At 38.7% G+C, this 26072-nt stretch overlaps 1 protein-coding gene across 1 annotated transcript; it reads right to left on the reverse strand.

Annotated features, from left to right (window-relative positions):
* Window positions 1-1769: 1769 nt before the first annotated feature.
* Window positions 1770-16692, reverse strand: LOC308509652 (uncharacterized protein). The gene is made up of 4 exons (XM_081077959.1): window positions 16492-16692; window positions 6364-6490; window positions 6101-6170; window positions 1770-5693 (listed from the first exon to the last, which is right to left on the reverse strand). The coding sequence occupies exons 1-4, from the start codon at window positions 16492-16494 to the stop codon at window positions 3938-3940; spliced, it is 1956 nt and encodes a 651-aa protein (XP_080934085.1). The 5' UTR covers window positions 16495-16692; the 3' UTR covers window positions 1770-3937.
* Window positions 16693-26072: the final 9380 nt, after the last annotated feature.

Raw genomic sequence — 26072 nt, forward strand, 5'->3', positions numbered from 1 at the left:
CCCAGGGCCTTCAAGCATATCAGTCGGCACACAGTGCCCGTGAACCCCAGGAATAAGTCATGAATGACCCAACTCCCCTCCCAAGATGCCCTCCTGAATAACTACGGCAGCAAAATGGAGAAGTTGTTTGGAGGATAACATACCTTTCAAGAGTTTACTTATTGTTGATAATGCTCCTGGACATATTCCTTTTATGGAGATCTTCTTCCCATTAGCAAAGTGGTGTTTCTCCCACCAAACACCATCTCTATGATCCAAACAATGGATTGAGAAGTTATAGCAGCTTGGATGGACTCCTACCTGAGGACCTCTGCCCAGGCCATTGCTGTAACCGAGGAAGACACTGAGAAGACACTGATGCGATTCTGGGAGGATTACCGCACCTGTGACTGCATCAAGAGCCTTGCTTGGGCTTGGGGTGATGTCACCAAGGAGTGTATGGATGGCATGTGGAAGAACACACTCAAGAGATTCGTGCATGACTAAAAAGGATTTGCCAAGGATGAGGCTGTAAAAATCCACAAGGCTGTGGCTGAGATGACAAATAACTTTAACGTGAGTGTAGATGGGGGTGACACTGAGGGGCTCCGAGAGGGGGTTCCTGAGGAACTGACTCTGAGAGGTTGTTGTAATTAGAACAGGAACACACAGATGAAAGCAGCAAGAGAAAACTGAAGATAAAGAACCCCCAAGAAAAATCAGCTTTTACAAACTTCAACATGCTCCTTAAAGTTTGAAAACATGGACCCCAACAATGATTTTCATTAAGAGAAATGTTCATGGTTCATTATCTGCTTACAAGCAGATATGATGAAAAAGCAAACCACCGAGGACATATTTCTGAAAAAAAGTGGCACCTCCTCAAAAAAGAGCCTCAGGCAGGTCCTTCAGGAGGTGTTCCAGAAGGCATTATCATAGGAGATGACAGCTCCATCAGTGTCACTGTCCCTTAAGTCCTTCTAATGGGACAGGATGTGAAGGTGAAAGACAATGATATTGATGATGCTGACCTTGTGTAGGCCTAGGCTAATGTGAGTATGTCTTAGTTTTTAACAAACTTACAGAATGAAAATATAAAGAAAATATTTTTGTACAGCTGTACGATGTGTTTGTTTTAAACTAAGTGTTATTACAAAAGTTGAACGTTTAAAAATTTAAGTTTATAAAGTAGAAGTTACAGTAAACCAAGGTTAACTTATTATTGAAAAAAATATTTTTTATAAATTTAGTGGAGCCTAAGTGTCCAGTGTTTACAGTCTACGGCTGTGTACAGTATGTTCTAGGCCTTCACAGTCACTCACCACTCACTCACTCACTGACTCACCCAGAGCAACTTCCAGTCCTGCAAGCTCCATTCATGGTAAGTGCCCTATACAGCTGTACCACTTTTTATTCTTTATACCATATTTTTAGTATGCCTTTTCCATGTTTAGATATGTTTATACACACAAATTCCATTGTGTGATAATTGCCTCCAGTATTCACTATAGTAACATGCTGTGTAGACTTATAGCCTAGGAGCAACAGGCTGTACAGTGTGGGTTTATGTGTGTAGTAGGCTACCATCTAGGTTTGTGTAACCACTTTATGATGTTTGCTCAACGACAAAATCACCTGACAATGCTGTTCTTAGAATGTATCCCCATTGTTAAGTGGTGCATGTCTGTAATATTTCTTAGCACTTGACAACTTAGAAAACAGTAATAAAATATTTCTGGAATGGAACCACAAGAGAAGCATTCTTTTGAGAAAAAACTACACATACTTCTAATCATGTATCATCAAATGTAATTATAAACATATTGAAAGAATATATTCAGCTCCAAGTAACAAACACCCAAGGTCTTCCACATAAGAGAAAGGTGCTTCTTCTCACATGGAAGGAGTGGGTCAAGGCAGCCACTGTACAGTGCAGTAGAGAAACAAACTCCCATGTTGTTCTTTTCGATGGCACCATTGTAGATGTCATGGTGAATCAATAAAACATACTCAGTAGTACTGTTAACAACTTAAGGTGTGTCCTATACAAATTATAGACAGTATAATCTAGAGAAAAGGGGAATCGCACAATATTCCCAAGCACAAAAGTCTGAATCAGTTTCTTGGTGGATACAAGAAAGCTTACAGAAAACTCCAAGCTCTGATGGATCTTTGATGTAGATCTTCTGAAAGTATGAGTGGAAATCTATGCCTCTTAGAAAATTGATATGAAACAGCTGATGATCGTTGAGGATACCCTTAATTGGAAGTACAAAAAATCCAGAAAATGGGCTAGAATGGTGTCTTTGAAACGCCTATGTCTCTCTCTCTTCCTGAATGGTGGCTCCAAAATCTCATTTCAGTGAGGTTATTGGTGAATTCTAAGGTGGAACCATACAGAGGACAGATTCTGGAAAACCTAGTTAGTAATATTACCCACAGGGGAATATCTCCAGCTCTAGATTTTTGTCGTATCACAGGTTTCTCTTCTTAAATCAAAGTCTATTCAGCAAATAGCCAGAAAAAAGGGCAAAATGCACAAGTCCAAATACGAAAATAATAATTTACATGAAACTATATTCTTTCATAAACTTCCATACAAAACAATTATTCCAACAATTTATAGGTATGGAAAATGGAGAAAGGCTCTTATACTTGTGATCCAAAAAAGAAACTTTGTCAGTAAGAAAGGTAGAATATATACCATGTTTCCCCAAAAATAAGACCTCGCCAGACAATCAGCTCTAATGTGTCTTTTGGAGCTAAAATTAATATAAAACCAGGTCTTATTTTACTATAAGACCCGGTCTTATATAAAACCTAGCTGGACAATCAGTTCTAATGCGTCTTTCGGAGCAAACATTAATATGACTTTACCTGGACAACCTAGCCCATTTTCTGGATTAATATAAGACTTCTTATATTAATTTTTGCTCCAAAAGATGCATTAGAGCTGATTGTCCAGCTAGATCTTATTTTCGGGGAAACAGTATGATAAACTAAGGATTTACAGGAACTGCCACAAGGCCAGTATGAAAATACCCCCAAAATACCACTCTGTCAAATTTCAATGGCCTGTTACCACAAAACAAAACGTTATAAAAAAATTAAAACTAATTAGAAATACACTTCAACTCACCCATCAATCCAACAGGCTTCAAAATAAAAGAAAATATTAACTGATTTAAGACAAAAACACTACCTATTAATTTTACATACTATTACTGAAGATGACTCACAGAATTATCTCTCTTCAACATCCATTTCTGAAAACAATTACTAGAAACCCACATTTCAGTGATTCACACTGAAAGGTTTGAAAAACACAATATATTTACAACTTATTATTAACTCTTTCATGTTGAAAGATTCCTAGAACATTACACATGGATTAATTTTCATCAATTTCTCATGTTACATTTTTTATTTCTGTTTGGTGGGATTTTCCACATGTAAGGATGTGGGCCAGTGGAAGTGCTTCCCACAGCTTACACTCAAGAAGTTTTACCCAGTGAGTCCTTTCATGCCTTTGGTAAAAACTGAGACTATTAAAGTCTTTCCACATTCTTTACATTTATATGATGTCTCGCAAATGTGCACTCTCATATATCTTCGAATGGCTGTTTCTTTACCACATTTACATTCATAGAATTTCTCTTTAGCGTGAGTTCATGTATTTAGAAATGAATTTAGAGGAGAAATGAAAGCTCTAACACATTGCTTACATTCAATGTTTCTCTCCTGTGTGAGTCCTTTTGTGTGTTTGTAAGGAAATCTAGTATCTGTAGGCTTTACCACATTATTTATATTCATAGGGTTTCTCTCCTGTGTGATTTCTTTCATGTCATCAAAAACTTTGATAACATCTGAGGCTTTTCCAACTTTCTTAAACATTCATAAAGCTTCTCTCGTATAAGAATTTGTTTATGTTTCTAAGGAACTATAAGCTCTGTAGAACTTACATTCTGCTTACATTCATAGGATTTCTCTCATGACTTCTTTCATGAATTCTGAAGGAAGAGGAATATCTAAAGGCTTTACCACAATGTTTACATTCATAGGGCTTCTCTCCAGTGTGTAGTCTCATGTGTATTTTTAAGGTATAGTGACGAGAGAAGGCTTTTCCACATTCCTTACATTCATGAGGTTTCCCTCCAGTATGACTTCTTTCATGTCTCTGGAAGGAAAAGGAATACGTAAAGGCTTTACCACATTGTTTACATTCATAGGGTTTCTCTACAGTATGAGTTCTTTTGTGTGTTCGTAAGGAACTATAATCTCTGTAGGCTTTACCACATTGCTTACATTCATAGGATTTCTCTACAAAATGACTTCTTTCATGTTTTTGGAAGGGAAAGTAATACCTGAAGGCTTTACCACATTGTTTACATTCATAGGGCTTCTCTCCAGTATGCAGTCTCATGTGTATTTTTAAGGTTTGGTTATGGAAGAAGGCTTTCCCACATTCCTTGCATTCATACGGTTTCTCTCCAGTATGAATTCTTTTGTGTGCTTCTAAGGAACTGTAATGTTTGTACGCTTTACCACATTGTTTGCATTCATAGGGTTTCTCTTCAGTATGACTTCTTTTATGTATTTGGAAGGAAAGGTAACATCTGTAGGCTTTCTCACATTCTTTACATTTATAGGGTTTTTCTCCAGTGTGCACTCTCATGTGTATTTTTAAAGTTTGATGACGAGAGAAGGCTTTCCCACATTCCTTGCATTCATAGGGTTTCTCTCCAGTATGAATTCTTTCATGTGATTGAAAGGAAGAGTAATAACTGAAGGCTTTACCACATTCTTTACATTCATAGGGTTTCTCTCCAGTGTGAATCCTTTCATGTATTCGATATGAACTGGGAGAAAGGAATGCTTTCTCACATTCTTTACACTTATAAGGTCCTTCTCCAGTATGAGTGATCATGTGTACTCGAAGGCCTGAGAGTTCACCAAAGGCTTTTCCACACTCCTTACATTCATAAGGTTTCTCTCCGGTGTGAGTTCTTTGATGCTTTCGACGAGAACTGGGACAACTGAACGCTTTACCGCATTGCTTACAATCATATGGTTTCTCTCCTGTGTGAGTCCTTTTGTGTATTTGAAAAGTATTTTGATATCTAAAAACCTTTCCACACTGTTTACATTGATAGGGTTTCTCGCCAGTGTGAGTTCTTTCATGTATTTGCAATGAAGTGGAACAATTAAAAGCTTTCCCACATTCCTTACATTTATAAGGAGAATCTCTAGTATGCATTATCATGTGTCTTTGAAATGCTGTATGCCACATGAAGGCTTTCCCACATTCTTTACATTTGTACGGTTTTTCTCCTGTGTGAATCCTTTTATGTATTTGAAGGGATGTACGAACACAAAACGTTTTCCCACATTCTTTACATTTATATTTTTTCTCTCCATTATTACTTTTTTCCTGTTCATCAAAAAATTGGAGATAATTATAAGCTTTATCACATTTCTTAAATTTATATGGCTTCTCTCCATATTTCTGATACTCATATGGGTTATGTTCAGTGTGACATTTGATGTGCCTATTAAGGAATGAATGATGCATAAAGACTTTTCCACATGTACTGCACTCATGTGGTTTTACTCCAGTGGTTTTCTTGTTCAGATTCATATTTGGAATAAGGCTAAAGTTTTCTCCACATTCACTACCCTCTTTACTTTCACAAAGTTTCTCTACCATATGACTTCTGTAAAAAATGAGAAATACAGTATTAATAACTTCTTTATTAACAGTTTTTTATTTCTTAGTAGGGCATTTGAAACACATTTTTACGAATTATATCAAAAGTGCAGATTTTCAGTTTTGTCTGAATTGTTTAAAGTTGAATATAAGACATGGTCTATAAGAGGACTTCACCAAAATATTATCAAAACAGTAATATTCATATATAAAATTTAATAATACTATTTTGAAGTGAGTTATTTTTCAAACACTGAACATTTTATGCCATACAGGTATAAAGAAGGTATTTTTGGTGAAAAAATTCTAATAACTAAATTTGAAGCAGGGGTGTGTGTTTTGTTTCCTTCTTTTTAAATTTCCTAACATAACAAGATTCTCAAATCACTACTTTCTACTGTGAATATCACTTACCTTAATTTTCTTAGTTTTCTCCCCTGGTTTTTATACAAATCTTCAATTCCATGATCTTCCCATTTTTTTCCTAAAATGCAAACCCCCCAAAATATTCCAAAATATTAGGAATTACAGAAAAATTAAGAGATTCTACATCAATTATTATTGGATTCTGTGATCATGCTTAGTTTATTTACCAATGGCCTACCTTTCTACAATCCAAATCTTGGAAAAACACTTGTTCTCTAATTGATGAAGTGGAAGTAACTTGTCATCCTTACCTACTGAGGCCACGTTCCTGAAGGTTTCCCTCATCACATCTCTGTAGAGTTTCTTCTGTGAAGGATCCAGTAAGGCCCACTCCTCCAGGGTGAAGGTTACAGCCACATCCTCAATGGCCACTGAGTCCTAATATGTGCACAGAAGGATGTATGAGACTGACAGCACTGGATATCTAAATACTGCATTTATATGAAAGTCATAATTCTGTCATCTCCAAATATTTATTCTATGACTGATCATCATAAACTTAATCCCTGTCCACACTTACTTCCTCACAAATTTAACAGCATCATGAATGTACAGAAATAATTTACATACTTTTACTGTGATCACACTACATCTTATTTCTCTCTCATGGCAGGGTCAATAGCATGTTGGGAAATGACAGACATGCTACACAAATGAAACAAGTATCACTTCAGGTCATCAATATGTTGTGAGAAAACCTTTCATCTCCTTCCTTATTACCCACCATAAACAGCCTTCCATAAGGCAAAGTGTCAAATCTACATAATGTTTAATCAATAAAAAACAGAGTGAAGAACTAAAAGCATGTTTTTTCCCATTCCCATCATCACTCAAGAGTCCAGGAAGGCTGTGGAAATCCAGCTTTTAATAAGGTCCAGCTGGCTATACTGTCCCTAACGTACTCCAGGCCTTCAGAAGTAGTCAGAAGCAGCTGGTGGATTGAAAATATTCTTATCGAAAACTATTGCTTTTAACTTAATATTTCTTATTCTTTTTTTATTATCACATTAATATCACATTATCACATTAATGTTTTATGATATTATGATATTTATTATGATTTATGATATTATCACATTAATATTTTCCTTCCTCTCTGTATGATTTGATAAGCTAGAAAGTTAACTGAAACATAGACTTCAGATGATAAAACAAAACAAACAAAATGCATGAAAACTTAAGACTACAAAATCCCTATACTCAAGTGTCTCAGGGGTACTTGGAGCCAAATTTTAGTATACGTAGGCAGACACAGTGACAAATATGCCAGAAGAGCTCTTTATGGCAGTAACAGGACACTACCCTGCACCTTGCTGACCCTGAGGAAGAGGCTAGGAATTGCCGACTAAAATTTCATTCATGAAAATCACAATAGTTTGATGGTGAATTTGCCCTTGAGTAGAATACACATGAAGGACTCAGCAGTGTCTTCCTCCAAGAAACCTTCCTTCTACCATAAAACCTCCACCTTCAAGTTGCAGGAGAAATTGTTTCCCCACCAGCCACCTTGGGGCTGTACTCCCAACTTCTCTAATTCCCAAGCTCCCCCGTAGAGTAATAGAGCGTGATACCTCAAGCCCTAAGGATACGGATCCCTTAGCTGATGACACCACACATGGCCAAGAGTGCATGAAGGATTATTAATTCATAATTGAGGTCTGTGGGAAAAGCAAGGCAGGCCTCTCCAGCAGACATGAAATGGCTTGAGAAAGCAAGGAAAGATGCGGGGACTGTTTTTTTAAATTGAGGGTAGGGGTGGGTTAGGGTGAGAGCTCAAAGGTAAGAACGAGATTTTTAAAGGACTGAATCTCTTGCCACTGCACTGGAAGGAGCACCAAGGTGTTCTTATCACTTTGTATTGATGTAGGTCAAAGGGGGATGAGGAGAGATGAGAGTGTAAAGTGTCAGCTGTCAATCATCAACAACTGGGGCAGAGAATTCCAGTTTCTAGTCTGGTATTTAAGGGACTTGAAAGCCATCATTCTCAACCTCAGAAAAAAGAAAACAAAAACTTGAAATGAACAACTTTTCTTATATCCATCAGAGCATTGAGACCACAAACAAACCACTCTCTACAAAACTAAGAAACAAAATATAAAAATGGCATTTTAAAATATGTCCCAAATTTTCTGTCCTTAACAAGGTCTGTACTAGAAAACAGTATTTCACCAGAGGCTAATGCAAGGACAAAAAACACTAACATAATCTCCACAGACTGTAGAGCAATGACAGAAGGTTGAATACACATAATGGGAATACCTGAAGGAACAGAAAGAAAAGAAACAGAAAATATAACTTAAGTAATAATAATCACTGAGATTTTCCTAAAATTAATCATAGATGGCAAATTGTAGATCCAAGAAGCTCAGAGAACATGAAAAACAGCTAAAATGCACACCAAGTATATCACATCAAACTAGAGAAAAATGAAAGACAAAGTAAATGTATTGAAAAAAAAAAGGCAGAGGGGGAAGCAAATATTAGTTCTAGAAAAAATATTAGAATTAAATCATACTTTTTTTTCAGAAACCATGAAGCAAGAAGAGAACAGAGTGAAATATTTAAAGTTTTAAAAGAAAAAATAATTCTCCTTGTTTCCAAAACCAAAAGCTGGTCCTTTGAAAAAATTAAGTTAATAAAACTAACATCTAATCAAGATACCTAAGAAAAGAGGGGAGACGGAAATTACTAATATCAGAATAGGAGGGGAAAAGGAACATGAAAAAGGAATTAATACCACCTAACATCCATTTATAATAACAAAGCAGTAATAAAGGGGATCTGTCTATTCTTGAGAACGAATACATGACACCTGTAGCTAACATTATACTTCATGGTGAGAAACTAGATGCTTTTCTGGTAAGATTAGGAACAAAGCAAGGAGGTTTCCTGTCACCAGTAACATTCAACATTGCAGTAGAAGTCCTAGCCATGTAATAAGGATAGGAAATAAATGGTACACAGATTGGGAAGCAAGACATAAAACTTTGTTCCATGTCGATCTACACAGACATAACTGTCTTGTAAATATTCTGAAAGAACCACAACAGAGATGATGCCTGGAGTTAATAAGAGTATAGCTATGTTCAGGGAGTCCTATAGACCCCCACAAAAATAGTCAAATGATATCGTGAACTGATAGTCAATGGAAAAATGAAAGTCATTTAAACAAATCGTGCTGGATAAAATGGATATTGACAAATGACACACACACACACACACACACACACAGTAGATATAGCCCTTAGCCTTTTTACAAAAAATTAACTCAAAATAGGTCATAAATCTAAATGTGATATGCAAAAGTTTAAAAGAACTCTTAAAAGATAACACAAGAGAACATCTATGTGACCTTGTCTTCAGAGATGATTTTCTTTTTTAGAGACCACACCCAAAAATAATCCATTACAGAAAGAAAATGATGTTTTACTTCATTAAAATGAAAAACACCTGCTCTGGGAAAGTGTTAAGAGAATGAAAAGACAAGTCACAGGCTAGGAGAAAATCTTCTATAAAACACTTATCTGATAAATGGTATCCAATTACCGTGTGTGTGTGTGTGTGTGTGTGTGTGTGTGTGTATGTATACATATATGTGTGTGTGTGTGTATGTATATATGTATATGTGTGTGTGTGTGTGTGTATATATCTTAACTATATATTTGGTATCCAAATACATATATATATATACAGCTCTTAAAGCCCAACAAGAATACGAAGACAAACAACCTAAATAAAAATAAGCAAAAAATACAACAGTCAACTTACCAAAGAAAAATACAGATGACAAATAAGCAACATAAAATCACACTCAACATATCATGGGGTATTACAAATAAAACAAAGAGAGACCACCATATACTTATCAAATGTTGAAAATTGAAACCACTCAGGACAACAAATACTGGAGCAGATGTGAAGCTATGGGTACCTCCTTCATTGCTGGTGGGAATGGAATTGGGTATGACTACAATGGAGACAGGAATTTTCTGTCAAAATTAAATATACTCTTACTACATATAGTTAAGATCCAGCAATCATACTCCTTGATATTGACCTAAATGAGTTGAAACCTTATGTTTACAGAAAAACATACATATGAATAGGTTTGTAGGTGCTTTATTCCTAATTGGCAAGAGTTAAGAATTAAGCAAGATGTCCTTCAAAAGCCAAGTGGATGAACAATCAGTGGTAAATCCGTATGATGAAATACTATTCAGTGATAGCAAGAAATGAGGTATCAGCCATGAAAACACATGGATGAATGTTAAAAATACTTTGCTAAATGAAAGCCAATCTAAATGGCTATGCACTGTATGATTCTAAGTATAGGACATTCTGGAAAAGACAAAACTATGAAACAATAAAAAGATCTCTGTGAAGGATTTGAGGTTGGATGGAAGGATAAAACAATAGCTGGGCATAAGGGATTTTGAGGGAAGTGAAACTATATGGCACAGAAATGAAGGATACATGTCATTAAACATCTGCCCAAACCTATGGATTACATAACACAAAAGTCAATGCCAATATAAACTCTTCACTCTTTTAAAATTATGTATTTTTAAATTACAGTTAACATTCAATATTAGTTTTAGGTGTACAGCACAGAGGTTAGACATTTACATAACTCACCAAATGATCCCCCCAATAAGTCTAATACCCCCTGACATCATACATAGATGTATTATTGACTAAATTTCCTATGCTGTATCTTACATCCCCTTGACTATTTTGTAACTGCCAATTCACATTTCTTAATCTCTTTACCTTTTTCACCCAGCCCCCCAAACCCTCTCCCACCTGGTAACTATCAATCAGTTTGCTCTGTATCTATGAGCTTGTTTCTCTTTTGTTTATTTGGTTTTATAGATTCCATATATAAGTGAAATTATATGGTATTAGTTTTTCTCTGAGTTGTTTCACTTAGCATAATACCCTCCAGGTTCATCCACGTTGTCACAAATGGTAAAATTTCATTCTTTTTTATGGCTGAGTAGTAATAGTCCATTGTATATGTGTATCACATCTTTATCCAATTGTCTTATCAATGGGCACTTGGGTCTTGCTTTCTTATCCATCCCTGATGGGAACCAGGCAAAGGTGTGTCATGTCCCTTCACAGGCGAATGCCAACTGCAGCTGAGAGGCTATTGAAATAGGCATTGAGCAGAACAGACTTAGCCAAATCCTAGATAGCAGGAAATTTAACAGCTGTTAAGTGGATGGAGTCAGTAATTTCCATAATGTTGGGGGCTGGGTATAAAGTTGTATTTTCTGTGACCACAACCTCAAAGTTTCAGTAATCCACTGTGTGGTGTCATTCATTCTTTCCAGATTCAAGAACAGACCAAACAAAGCTGCTAAAAGGAGAAGCACTGGGGATAATCACTTCTTCCTAAATAGGTTTCTTACAATGGTTTTCAATAATTCAAAGTCCTGTTTAATTTACACTGGGCTATATTAACTAATTTAATTGGAGGGTAAGGTCTATGGGGTCTCATTTGGTCAAGGCCAAGTACTGAAGTCTTATTTTAATTTATGAATTGTGAGTTCAGAGCTTTCTGGTTCACCAAGGGATATTTTAGAACAATGGGTGATATGACAATAAGTAATTTAGGCAAGACGAGAATTCTGCTGGTTAAAGTGAAACATACCTGTTTGTCCTCTGTGTTAGATTCAGAAATTCCCCTAATATGAGGAGGTAAATTGCTTAAATTTAATGAGATCTCCAGGTATACCTGTAAGTTGATACCTAATTTGATTAATTACATGAAGTTTTGTGAATTAGTGCATGAGCGACATTATATTAATTCAAACCTATGTTGTAGAGGATCAAAGGCCAAGCAGAGACCTTTCTTCTTTTTTGTTATGTAAATTCTTTTAGTATATTTTGGATTTGCAATTGGGTCAAATTGTGGACCTTTGTTTTAGTACCTTTTGTCTCTTCTCTCCCTCCTGCTGTCCTTCCCATTTTACATCTAAGGTCACTGGATATACTTTTGCTGGGAAAAGTTCCTGTCCACCTTGGTATTCATAAAATTTATTCCTCTAGACAGCCTCACGTCACTGCCATCAGGGTAACAAGCCTCCTCCATGAACACTGGTTGCTTAATAATTGAGTTTAAGTACACTGGGCTTTAAGTGGTTTAAACTAATCCCTTTGCTGTGAGGTTATGCGTGCTGTCCCCCATCACTCAGAGGGTCAGGATTTTTGTTGCAGTAGAGACAGGAGCAGCAGTAGCAGTTACTTAAGGGTCCCAGTGAGCCCTCTGGTATGGGGGACGGGGGGGGGGGGTACTCAGCCCACTCTGAAAAAATTGCTCTTTAAGGAGTGAGCATCTGATGGGCTCACCTCATTCACAGGGTACAATCATCCTCGTATTCCCCTAAGATGCCCTCTAATGTTGGCAGGACCCCAGAGTCAGTCACACCTTCATTCTGAACACATAATAAGGTTACAGTCAAGATACCAACCCACTATAAGGAGGGTCCCATTCCCAAACTCCTGGAGCTCTCAAAGGAACAGAAATTATCTAAAATGTCTGTCGTGCCGGGGACCCTGCTCACTGTGCCATTTGTCATGCAAGGCGTCTGACGGGGTCTCTGTTTCCACTCCCCACATAAGAACACAGGATATGGTGAGGCCAAAAAGGAACACCTACGGAGCCATAGATATGGGAGTCATGCCACTATATTCTCGCCGGTGGCTGGGTTGGAGACACAGGAAACAGGAGCCACACTGTCCGCAACCCACCGTCCTAACTGCAATCCGCACTTGCCAGCACCATCTTCTTGCTAGCCCCCATTTGCTGCTAGTGTAGCCACAGCAGTTATATTAGTAGCCAATGGCTCACTAGTTACAGCTGACAGCCAACTAGCCACAGCTGATGGCCATCCAATCACAGTTGATGGCCATCTACTACCTGAGCCATCACCTTTCTATGTGAGGCCGAGAGCCTGGAAACTGCACTCCTCGCTCTGTCCCCACAATGTCAAATTCAGAGTCCTCTGCATACAGACCCCAGGCTGGGTGGGTCCACGATACAGCGCAGGGCAGCACAGATCACAGGAGGGCTCCCCAGCGAGCAGCAGTTCCCAGTGCAGGAGCCTCCAGGCTTCTCATCAGTCTGACAGGTAAGAAGCAGGAGGGGGAAAGGGAGGGGTGGGGTTTAAGATTTCAGGAGTCAAACATCAAATATGTGAAGCCTGAACACTCATTACAAGAACAAACATGGATGGGTAAGAAAAATACGCATGTGCATGACTTGTTTTTATATAAAGACAAAATTGGTTGAGGGTTATAAGAGCATAGGAGTGGAGCAGGATATGCCTGCAGGGAGTTTTCTGAAGTTAGTTTCCTATCTTAGGGATTTTTTTTAACCTCTCCCAGATTACTTACTTAAAATAAGGAAAGAAATTTACATTCACCAGATTTTCCTATGCTTAATCATTATTTTTGATTCACTTTTGCTTTTTAAAATTAACTTAATTTTAATTTTCCTACATAGGAAACCATTCCAAGATTTAATCCTTTAAACACTAATAGATATCAAACCAGAGACCATAAAATATTTACAAATCTCCTTCTAACTAAAAGGACATAGGGCATAATAGTTTGTCCCTCCACTATATATCTTACTGGGGATACTTTCAGAAATAAATAGCATATTATAATTAGGGGTTTGCAATTAACCCCTGAAAAGGACTAAGAATTACACAGATTTACATAAGCTTTGAATTGTTTTCCTCAATAAAAATAGAAATTCAACTGCTTTTTCTTCACATCTATTAAAATAAATTAGGAATAAGATAGACTTTTAAATGTCAAAGTACGCTAGGGAGAGGCACAAACAATCATGACCTAAAAATGGAAACAGCACCTGAGAACTTAAATACACCCATCTCACATCTTGAGGTTCTCCTGCCTAATGAAACAAAAATTCTATTTGGTTACACAATCATCTTGCTTTATATTGTATCTCTCAGTCAACGGTACCTTTTTTGTTTGTTTGTTTGTTTGTTTTTAAGTAAGTCTCTAGGATTCAGAGGTACAATGGCCTCTACCGAAGCAATAGGGACCAATACTCACCAAAGATTTAAACAAGATGGTGGTGGGACAGGACCACCCTATCTTTCTGGGTGAAAACTCTATGGCAGAGCAGAGTCCTATGGCTGGGAAAGGTAAAGCTAAGATGGGTGGTACACATTAGAGCTCTAGGAAGAGTGGAGTGGAAAAGAGCTCTCCTGTGCATGTGTGTAACAGGGGATGGGTTTTGAGACCTGGGGCCCATCCCACAGTGCAAGTTTTCTGAAACATGTGAGTCATTAAATCTAGTTAAAGCCGAGATCGGGCGTTTCGAACGATGCATGTAGACAAGAATGAACTTACATTTTAAACCCCCCAAGTGCTCATGGAAACTAGCATCAAATTGCAATATTAAACTGAGAAAGGAATCCAAGAAAAGAAATATAAATATTGGAATCAAAACAAATATGAAGCCTGTTACCCTACAGTTCAGAAGCAAACCCACATTCAGAACGCTGAACATATTCCCAGTTGAGACAGAACCCTAGAGTGGGTCAGTCTCAGGCTTCCATTCTCTCAAGTGAGGAAACTCTCAGCCTGATTCAGTTTAACCTCTGACCCAAATGAATTCTCAAATCATAAACCCTTTGTCCACAAGGCAAAGAACCCCTGATCTTCACAGACTTTCTCACTGGGCACAGATTACACCCTGAGAGCACCTACGCTGTGGATGCAAAACTCAACCATAACATCTAAAAATGTCTAGGCCTAAGAAACCACAACCTCAGAAAGGGTATCCACTCCTCCTCCCCCAACCCCCAATGCCATGTGCACCTACACCCCCAGCCCTCCAGGGCTGCAGCTTCTCTCAGTGTGAAGGCCCCTCCACAGCGGGTGTGAGCAGGTAGGACGCCTGCAGGGGAGGCTCCCCAGGAAGAACCACTGGGCCTCAAGTACTTCCCTTTGCAGCTCAAGGGGCCTTAGCCTGGGTCGCTGACCACAGGCCTCTGCTCCCAGTCCCTTTGCTCTAGAACATCATTAATACTATAAATGACAAAAATTCAGTTTTTTTTTTTAACAATTCAGCAAATCACTTAAACCCAACATTTATGTGCAAAGGAGGAAAGACAATTATAAAGCACGTTTACTAGTTCCACCAGAGAACCGTATAGATCTATTCCTTTCAGAAAAAAAACAAATGAAAAAAAAAAAAAAAAACACGAAAACCAGAAACAAAAAGAAGACGTCTGTTTATTATTTCCATGGCAAGAACAGACCTCTCAGAGTCTTACCACAACAGCTCAGGGAACGAAAGAGTGGAAACCAGAATTCTTAACAAATGAAATGTAATACAGGAATGTTTTATGTTGTCTTAAATTCACATCTTTCTTGCCTGTTTGGACACACTTTACACTGTCTGTGAAGCTCTATCAACCAAATACATTTCACCCTTACTGAAAAACGGAGACTTAAATAAGTGAATAAATCTTTCCAAGTGACAAACCCAGGGAGTGGCAGCGCTGACAGGAGAGATCACCCAGGAAAGTTTCCCAAGAGGAGCCTCCACCCAAAGGACTTCCCAATAGGACGTCTGTGCCCAGGGCAGGTCCTAGAAGGTCAGGCACAAGGATTTCGTGCAAAGTAGTTCCAGGTGGGTATTTTCTGATTTCTCTCATGTAAAATACACATAGACAAATATAATCTTTAAAAACGAGCCATCCATGGCTCTGGGAGTAAATGATAGTTAAATATCAGGTCTTTTAAAAATATACCCAGGAGGGCAAATAGTTGATAATGATGCTGTGAATTGGTGAGGAGAGTCGGCGTCTGGGAATGAGGGAGGGATTTCAAATTCAGAGACTGCCAGTCCCAGGAGAAGCCAAGTTGGGGCCACAACAGTGTTGTGTATTTCAGACCTTGCTTCTCAAACATCTGGAAAACTCAGGAGAAAATGGCCCGCTCCTAAAGAGAAAGGACGGTCTGGGGACCCCACAGACCACAGCTGCTCCTACGTACGAACCCCCGGAGACCAAGTCACGACTGTCCCTCTTTGACACTTCCCCTTCCTCCCCCCCCCCCCCCCCCCCCCGTAGGCAAGACTCGAGGCTACGAGGGCAAAGCTGCCCAAAGAGGCTCCCGGGGAGGGGCCGAAGTCGCCGCGCAGTGACGGGACAGGACGCCCCGGGTCCAGCCTGCCCGCCCTGCCCCCACGCTGTGTGTTGGAAGGGACCAAGGTCCTAGCGGCTGGGGCGGACTGGGCTCCGCAGACTCCGGACCTGACCGTGGGGAGACCCCGGTCCGGCCACGGTCGGCCCTTCCTCCTGGTCTCCTGACCGGGCCTGCACACTCACCATTTCTGTTTCCTGGGTCTCCTTGAGTCCTTCCTACGACTCCCACGACCAGTGCAGATCACAATGCAGATCACAGTGCGACAAAGGCTGAGGCGGGACCACCAGCTACGGTTAACGCCAGCACACCAGCGAACCCTCGCACCGCTACCACGAGAAGAAACGTAGACGCCGCTTGGGTGCGTCACCCCACCCACCTGCCCCAGCGGCGCCCTTGATTGGACAGTTTCCTAAGCCCCTCTCTCCAGTGCCTGAGTGACAGCAAGCGGGATGAAGCTAGGCTCATCCAAACCAGCCTGAGCTGTAGGGAGAAACCTTACCAGGCCTGGCACATTTGCATTCCAACAGAACCTTTTCCTGTCCGGGGGCGACTCCCATGTATTTGCCCAGCTCTTTGTGAACATTTGGATAGAGGCGTGCACAGGGAAGTCCTGACTGAGTTTGCAAGTGAAGCAAATAAGTGCAGAACATGAGGGCGACCCCCGCCAGGCTACACTGGAACAGAGGGGTTTAAGTTTTCTAGGGGTCAAGGTCTGGGCGTGAGGCTGGGAGTCCACTCATGAAATTGTGACCCTTGTTTAGAAACACAGACACTGAAATGTGACCTCAGCATATGTAATAACGAGTCTGGCTCCATTTCATTTTTTGATGCTTCCCAGCCTTGAACCTTCCACCAGTGACTGCCCCAACCCCACTCATTTGGGCCTTAAGAGAAAAAAATCCCAGACGGCTTGGCTCTGGTGGGAAGTTGGAAACCGCAGCCCTAGCCTGCCTGGACTCAGGGACTCTTCTCAGTCTCTCCACACAGATGTGAGATGTGTTCACTATATTCTCAGATGTACATTTTACACTGTAAGGAAATTTATTTTAGATCAGTTTTTGCTGTGTCCTTAGAGAACTTTGAAATGTAAATGACTATAATATCCTTAAGACATTTGATTCCTATTTTTACTGATATAAAAAAACAACAACAATAAATCGTCATGTAAACTTACAATACATCCGAAAACTTTCTTTCCCCCCAGCTTTAGGTATGTTAAAAACAAAATTCAAATGAGCAAATTTGAAGATCTAATTGGCGTTAGTAAGCAATTAATGAATCAGGCAGTATCCCATCTACTGTAGCAACTAGAAGGGTGCTCCAGGGGCACCCTACAAAAGGGAAGGTTTTGTAGGAGGAAGGGTGAGGCAAGGGAGCTGTTAACAAAACAAAAGTGAGGATTATTTTTTAAATCAGGACATCTTGTTTTGGGGCGAAGGGAATGGCAAGAGTTTTTCATTCAAATTGCCTCTTCTTTCTATGTGGGGGCTGTGGATGAAGAGGGCCTATGTGACAGATTATCTCATTGGTGTTAACCAGAAAATTTCAGTCTGGTTGATTAAGATTATGTATCTAGGAGAGACTGAAACAGCAGTTAGGTCAGGTATTAAATCTAGGTTTGGTTCATGGGCTTTACCACAAGTGAAGGCCTTTGGGCCTCTGGATTTCTCTTTGACAGGTATAATTTATAAAATTGTCCATATTTAAAGATTATAACATGATGACTTAATATACCATGTTTCCCCAAAATTAAGACCTACCCCGAAAATAAGCCCCAGTTAAGATCTCAACCAGATGGATGCATTTAGTACATTATGACAATGTTCCAGAAGAAGATGACATAACTGTAATTGAATAAATGTAGGTTGTTATACATGAAAAAAATTAGATATCCCCTGAAAATAAGCCCTAATGGAGCAAAAATTAATGTAAGACCCGGTCTTCTTTTCGGGGAAACACAGTATGTACACTATATTGTATACTTGAAATTTGCTAAAACAGTGGATTAAGCATTCTCACCATACACATACAAAGTAGCTATGTGAAACGGTGGATGTGTTAACTAACATGAAACTCTAATATGTCTAAGAGACTAGATTGCAAAACTCTTTTGCATTGCAAAGTTCTCAATGCATTTATTTATTTCAACAGCTTTATTGAAATATAATGCGTATACTATACACTGTAACATGTTAAAGTGTACAATTCAATGATTCTCAGCATATTTGCAGATGCATGCAACCAATTTTTGAATATTTTCATCACCTCAAAAAGAAACCCTCTCTCTTTAGCTATCACTCCCAATCTTCCCATCTTCCTCCTCCAACATCCAGCCTTAGGCAACCCCTAACTTACTTTCTGTTATGTATAGATTTCCCTTTTTGTGGCTTTTGTCAATGAAAAGAAGCTGAATCTTTGAAAATATTAGGAAGATTTTTATTTAGGGCCTTGCTTGAGGACTATATCCTAAGAGCAGAGCTTCAAGAAGCCTTGAAACAGTTCCAACTTCAGAAAAGGGGGGGGGGCACTCTCAAAAGGGGGAAATCATTTCGGAATTTGACAGTAGCAGTGACATTCAAAGAACTCAAATAAATGACTTAAATGATTCCTCAGCACTCATTTTTTGCCTTATTTTTGACAATACTGAAGCTGACATCATTTAAGCTGATCAATCATATTTATTAGATCAGCTACCAATCTCCTTACAGGCAAAATAGTTCAACTGGCAGAATTCATATTGTACCACCCATTAAGATGCAAGTGGATCCATCCAAACCTTTACAAGAATAAATCAATACTCCTTATACAAGGAGGCACTACAAGGCATAAAACCTATTATAGAAGAATATAGAAAAAGAGACCTAATGACCCCCTGCACCAGTCCCTACAATACCTCCATGTTTCCTGTGAGGAAACCCAATAGTTGAGGCCAGAAATTTGTCCAGGACCTACAAGCAATAAACAATATAGTAATTCCCTACCTTCCAATGGTTCCAAATCCTCACATTTTACTTACATCCATACCAACTGGAAGTAAATATTTTACTGTTATTGACTTATGCAGTGCTTTCTTTAACATACTTGTGGACACAGGAAGTCAGTACCTGTTTGCCCCTACCTGGGAAGGGCAATATACCCAGGCCATTATGCCCCAAAGTTACTTTGAAAGTCCTGTCTATTTTTGCAGCTTTTAGTATTGCTTTTATTCAAAATTGTGTTCATTTCAATTCTACACCAAGTCAGTGACTTGCCATCCTTTGTGTTGTGAGAAAAACTGTAGCTAATGCCCTGAAGAAAACTCCACGGGTAGAGTGGGGACAGGGTTCCAGGGATGTAACCAGGAGTCCAGCTATGACTTTGGGGCTGGGCTCACTTAAAAAAAAATTAAAATAATAAATAAATAAATACTGGCCTTATTTGGTCTGACTTTAAAAGGGCAAGTTAGAGTCGAAGGGTTAAGTGGTGGAGTTGGTGGCCACGTGAAAGAAAGTTTAGAGAGATGGTCAGAGATAGGAAGAGGAGCATACATAGAGAATGGGGGAGAACAAGGAGAAGGACAAAAAGGTGTGAGATCTCAGAGGCTTTCTTATCTTTCTTTAATTGTTCATTGGCCTCAGTCAATTTTGTAAAAGTATTCTGGAGGGATAAAATTTTATTTTATGTTTTTAAAGATTTTTATTAAAATATAGCAAACATACAATATTATATTAGTTTCAGGTGTACACCATAGTTATTCAACATTTATAGACCTAAAGAAGTGATCACCATAGGTCCAGCAACCATCAGACACCCTACCACGTTATCATAATATTATTGACTATATTCCCTGTGCTGTACATTACATCCCCATGACTTACTTGTTTTATATGTGGAAATGTGAACCTCTTATTCCCCTTCACCTTTTCCCGCATTTTTTAAACGTTTCAGTTACAGTTGACATTCAATATTATATCAGTTTCAGGTGTACAGCATAGAGGAGGGACACAATTTTAGAATCTTGATGTCTCCGGGAGGTTTCTAAATACCAATTAAAACAAGCATCCCATTCAGTTTGCTTAATTTTAGATCCACAGTCTTCCAATTTTGCCTGCAAAAAAATAAGTTTTGGGATGTCAAAGTACTCCCAAGATGGCCATGATAATTCTAAACTATCTTTGGTTATCCCAGTTCATCTTATTAAAAAGACATGAGGAGCGACCAAAATGTTTGTGCATATAACCAGCAGGAGTGCCAGAAGGGGAGCACCCTGAAGAATTTGTAAAATTCTGGATCCCATAATAAAAGAGAAGACGAGTACTCACCAGGGGGAAAATCCTCTGTATTGGCTGCATAAAATGGAACAAATCATGAACAAAGGCAGAGAGTTCAACGCAAAAGGGACGTGAAGCTGGAATCCAAGAGGAGACATACCAACTGAAAACAGCTGTAAGACCACCTGAAACTAAAAAGAAAGGAAGGAAGGAAGGAAGGAAGGAAGGAAGGAAGGAAGGAAGGAAGGAAGGAAGGAAGGAAGGAAGGAAGGAAGGAAGGAAGGAAGGAAGAAGAAAACAGCTGTAAGTCACTGACAAGTGCCGAGTGCAAGAGGTTCATGTGGGTACCTCATCCAATTGGGGGCAACAAGCAACCATCAGGGCTTATCTCCTTCAGATTCCAGGTCTCTGACACCACATATGTTAACTTTTAACAAAAGAACAGCAAGGTTAGCAAGCAAACCAAAATGCATTTACTTGGGAATAGCAGAGAATTGCTACTTAGGACACACAGATTTAGGTAGAAACCCCAAATGTGTCCTGATTCCAGAGTAAAAGCAAAGGACTTTTGTGAGAAAAAAAGAGAAAGCATACTAGGGTTTATGAAAAATCCCTACTAGAGCTGACAAGCTTAAGCTAGTCTTGTCTATACATGATTGGTTACTGTTTCTCTCTCTAGATAAAAGTCCGTAATCATCAGCCCTTATGATCAGGATATTTGTTTATGGCTGACTTCTCAAAACAGTGCAGTTTGGCCCAGTCTAAAAGTTTAAGGAACAAGATGTGCAAGGCAGTTCCTCTGAAATGGCTACTCTGGCTTCATTTACAAAAATGGCTCCACTTATGTCAGTTTTCACGGTTATTATCTCACTTTTTGTTTCTAGCAATCCTAGTGGTTGTGAAATGGTATCTGGTTGGGGTTTTGAATTCCATTTCCTTGATGACTAATGATGTCTGGCATCTTTTCATGTGCTCTTGGACAACTGTATATATTCCTTGGAAAAATTCAAACCTTTGCCATTTTAAAATTGACTTATTTGACTTTTATAATTAAGTTATGAGGTCTTTAGATATTTTCTACTCAAAATCTTTATCAGCTATATAATTTGCAAAATTTTCCTCCATCTGTGTGTTGTATTTTCATTCTCTAGTTTTAAATTTTTATTTTTAATTGTGGTGTTTTATTTTTAATTGCAGCTAGCAAGTGCATTGGTCGGGTGGCAGAGAAGCGGACAGCAGATTGCAGATCGTGTGGCTCCTGCTTCCCGTGTCACCAACCCAGCCCCAGTGAGAATATAGTGGTATGACTCCCCTATCCATGGCTCTGTTGATGTTCCTTTTTGGCCTCACCATATCCTAAATTCTCGTGTGGGGAGCAGGACCGGAGACCCTGCATGACAGCGTCAAAGTGCACAATGGAAGTCAGCCAATTCTCCATGACCAAAAGAGTTTGTCAGTCCAAATCAAGAGTCAAAACAATGTTGCTAATCTTTTTTGATATCAGAATGATTATTCATTATAAGTTTGTATCAAGTGGACAAATAGTTAACCAAGTTTACTACTTGGAAGTGCTGAAAAGGTTGCATGAAAAAGTTATACGACCTGAACTTTTCGCCAACAATTCATGGCTCTTGTATCACGACAATGCACCAGCTCACACAGCACTGTCTGTGAGAGAGTTTTTAGCCAGTAAACAAATAACTATTGGAACAGCCCCCACCCCCACTCACCTGATCTGGCCCCCAATGACTTCTTTCTTTACCCGAAGATAAAGGAAATATTGAAAGGAAGACATTTTGATGACATTCAGGACATCAAGAGTAATACAACGACAGCTCTGATGGCCATTCCAGAAAAAGAGTTCCAAAATTGTTTTGAAGGTGGACTAGGCACAGTGCATAGCTTTCCAAGGGGGGGTACTTCGAAGGTGACCGTAGTGATTGATATTCAGCAATGAGGTATGTAGCACTTTTTCTAGGATGAGTTCGCAAACTTAATTGTCAGACCTTATACGCCTTCTTCTCTCTGTCGGGCCTGATCAGGATGTTGACCTTGATCACGTCAATGTCATAGAGCTTCTTCCCAGCTTGTTTGATCTGGTGTTTGTTAGCCTTGACATCCACAATGAACACAAGTGTATTGTTGTCTTCTATCTTTTTCATGGCTGACTCAGTAGTCAGGGGGAACTTGCTAATGGCAAAGTGGTCAAGCTTGTTTCTCCCAGAAGCTTTCTTCTTGAGGGTATTTGGGCTGCCTTCGGAGCTGTAGTGTCTCAGGCCATGGGAAGGTGGGTGACGTGCAGATCTTTTCTTTTCTTTTTCTTTTTTCCTTTTTTTTTCGTGGCTGTGGACACCTGCAGCACTGCTTTCTTCGCTTTCAACTGCTTTTGCTTTGGCTTCAGCTTTGGGAGGGGCAGGCTTTCCCCCAGGGCTATCTTCATGAAAAGCTGTTTTCACTATCTTGATTGTATCCTTTTGATGCCAGCAAGGTGAATCCCCCAAAGTGGAGCCTCAAGTCCTGGGCTAAGAAGATTCTTGGCTTCACATAGGAAAGAATTCAAACATGAGCCAATATAAAGTTTCAAGTGAAAGTAAGTTTATTTAGCAGTAAGTAAGTAAGAGAAGAAAGTCCATCCCACAGAGAGGCAGTCTCTAATCTCTAGTGCAAGAGAGACACCCTCTATCCACCAGGCTAGGGTTTATATGTGTTTCTTGTTTCCATGGAAAGTTTCTTGGTAAGGGGAACTTCAGCAAGGTACAAGAAGAATAAGGGCAGGTTTACCACTAACTTTTGTAAGATAGAGCTTGTGGGTAGTTTGTAATAGTTTTAATTACGGGAATAGTCATAATGGAATCTTTTTGCCCAGTAGGCTTTGGATGGTCTTGTTCTGTGTGATTGATTAACGTCTGCCTGAGTTTTGTGTCTTGAAACACATAGGCAGCAGTCTTGGAATCCAACCTCCTAGTTCCTTCTTCTGTAAAAATAGTCCTTATGCCCCTTCCCTATATTACTTTGAAGCACAATAGACATTAATCTGATGAAATCCAAATTACCTATTATTTTTCCTGTTTTTACTTTTGGTGTTTTATCTAACAATTCTTTGCCAAATCCAAGTTCAGGAACTTTTTTTTCTATGTTTTATCTAAGTGTGTAATAGTTCACTCTTATATATAGTCTTTATCTTTTCTGGTAAATTATTGTATGTGGTATCATGAAAAATATAACCTCTTGCTTTTGCATTGGCTATCCAGTTGGGCCAGCACAAATTTATGAAAAGAATATTCCTGCAACATTCTTGGAACTTTTTTAAAAAATCAGTTGACCATAGATGTATGGGTTTATTTTTCAAGTCTCAATCTATTCCATAGAACTATAGGTCTGTCTTTGTGTCAGTACCCCAGTCTTATGATTACCATTGCATATTACATAATTTTGAAATCAAGAAATGTTAGTCCTATCTTTTTTAAATTAGTTTCAGGTGTACAAAACAATGCAATAGTTAGACATTTCACCCCTCACAAAGTGGTAACCCCCCTTCTCCAATCTGTTGCCCCTCTGACATCGTATATATCTATTACAATTCTATTGACTCTATTCCCTATGCTGTACTCCATATCCCGTGACTATCTATCTATCTATCTATCTATCTATATATATATATATATATATATATATATATATAAAATTACAATTATCATACAATATTATTCAGCTTCAGCTTCAGATGCACAGTACAGTGGTCAAGTATCTACACCGTTCATGAAGTGGTCTTCATAATAAGACATGTGCCCTTCTGACACTCTACAAAATCTTTACATTATTGATTATATTCCTCAAACTGTCTTTCATATCCCCATGGCAATATTGTAATTACCAATTTATTCTGTCTAATCCCTTCTTCTTCTCCCCCATCCCCACTCCCCTCCCTTCTAGCAACCATCAGTTTTTCCTTTATATCTCTGAGACTATTTCTGTTTATTTTGCTCATTTATTCAGTTCTTTAGATTCCACATATAAATGAAATCATCTGGCATTTGTCTTTCTCTAACTGACTTATTTCACTTAGCATAATATTCTCTAGGTCCATCCATATCGTTGCAAATGGTAAGATTTCATTCTTCTTTATAGCCGAGTAATACTCCATTGTGTAAATGTACCACAACTTCTCAATCCAGTTGTCTACCAATGGGCATTTCAGTTGTTTCCAAGTTTTGGCTATTGTAAACAGTGCTGCAATAAACATAGGGTGCATATATATTTTTTTCTAATTAGTATCTTGGATTTCTCTGGATAGATACCTAGCAGTGGAATTCCTGGATCATAAGGTAGTTCCATTTCCAGTTTTTTGAGATACCTCCATACTGATTTCCATAGTGGTTTCACCAATCTGCAATCCCACCAACAGTGCACCAGGGTTCCCTTTTCTCCTCAGCTTTGTCCAGTAGTTATTTTAGTGGATTCCTTAGAGTTTTCTATGTACAAGATATCTCCTCTGGAAGTGGAGATAGTTTTACATCTTCCTAACCAATCTGCATGTATTTTATCTCTTTTCTTGCCTAATGGTTCTGGCTAAAATCTCCTGTAAATTGTTGAACAGAAGTGACAAGAGGAGACATCTTTTGTTCTTTATCTTTGGGGGAAAACATTCAGTCTTTCAACATTATAATATCAGCTGTGGGTTTTCCACAGATACTCATAATGAATTTTGGAAATTTCCTTCTCTGGGAATTCTGAGTATGCTGAGTATTTTAATCATGAAAGGGTACTGGATTTTCTCAATTATTTTCTTTGAATCTATTGCAATTATTTTGCCATTTCTGCTTTTTACTCTATTGATCTTATTTATCATATTAATGGATTTTGAGCTGTTAACCCAACCTTTCATCCCTGGAATAAATCCCACTTAGTCATGGTGTATAATTCTTTGTATATGTTGCTGAATAGGGTTTGCTAGTATTTGTTGAGAGATTTTGCATCCACATTCACAAAAGAAATATGTGTGTAGTCTTTTTTTCTGTGATACACTTGTTAGTTTTTGTATCAGAGCAGTACTAGCATCACAAAATGAGTATGAAGTGTTATCTCTTTTCTATTATTCAGGAGACTTTGTGAAGAATTCGTAACAAACCTTTACAAGTTTTGCAGAATTCTGTGTTGAAGACATCTGGGCCAACGCTTACTTTATGAATTTTTTTTAATTTACTAATTCAACCACTTCACTTGTTATAGTCTATTCAGATCTTTCATTTATTCTTGAGTTATTTTCAGTAGTTTGTGACTTTTGAGGAACTTACGCATTTCATTTATCTAATTTTTTGGCATACAGTGGTACATTGAATTCCTTTGTAATTTTAACTGAAGCTGTCCTACTTTTGGCACATCGTGAGAAGGCAGGGTTCTTTGGAAAAGACAATAATGATGGAAAAAAATAAAAAGCAGCAGGAAAAGAGGAAGACCAAATATGAGATGGATTGACTCCATAAAATAAGCTATAGGGGCAGCTGGGTGGCTGA

Source organism: Rhinolophus hipposideros, assembly GCF_964194185.1.
Source record: "Rhinolophus hipposideros genome assembly, chromosome: 16".
Taxonomy (NCBI): Eukaryota; Metazoa; Chordata; class Mammalia; order Chiroptera; family Rhinolophidae; genus Rhinolophus; species Rhinolophus hipposideros.

What these genes read in the sequence shown, in the direction of transcription:
- LOC308509652 (XM_081077959.1), bottom strand. An exon ending in CAGGAACGTGGCCTCAGTAG is followed by an intron (nt 6,171 to 6,363) that starts GTAAGGATGACA and finishes TTTGCATTTTAG; the next exon opens with GAAAAAAATGGGAAGATCAT. An exon ending in AGAAAACTAAGAAAATTAAG is followed by an intron (nt 5,694 to 6,100) that starts GTAAGTGATATT and finishes CATTTTTTACAG; the next exon opens with AAGTCATATGGTAGAGAAAC.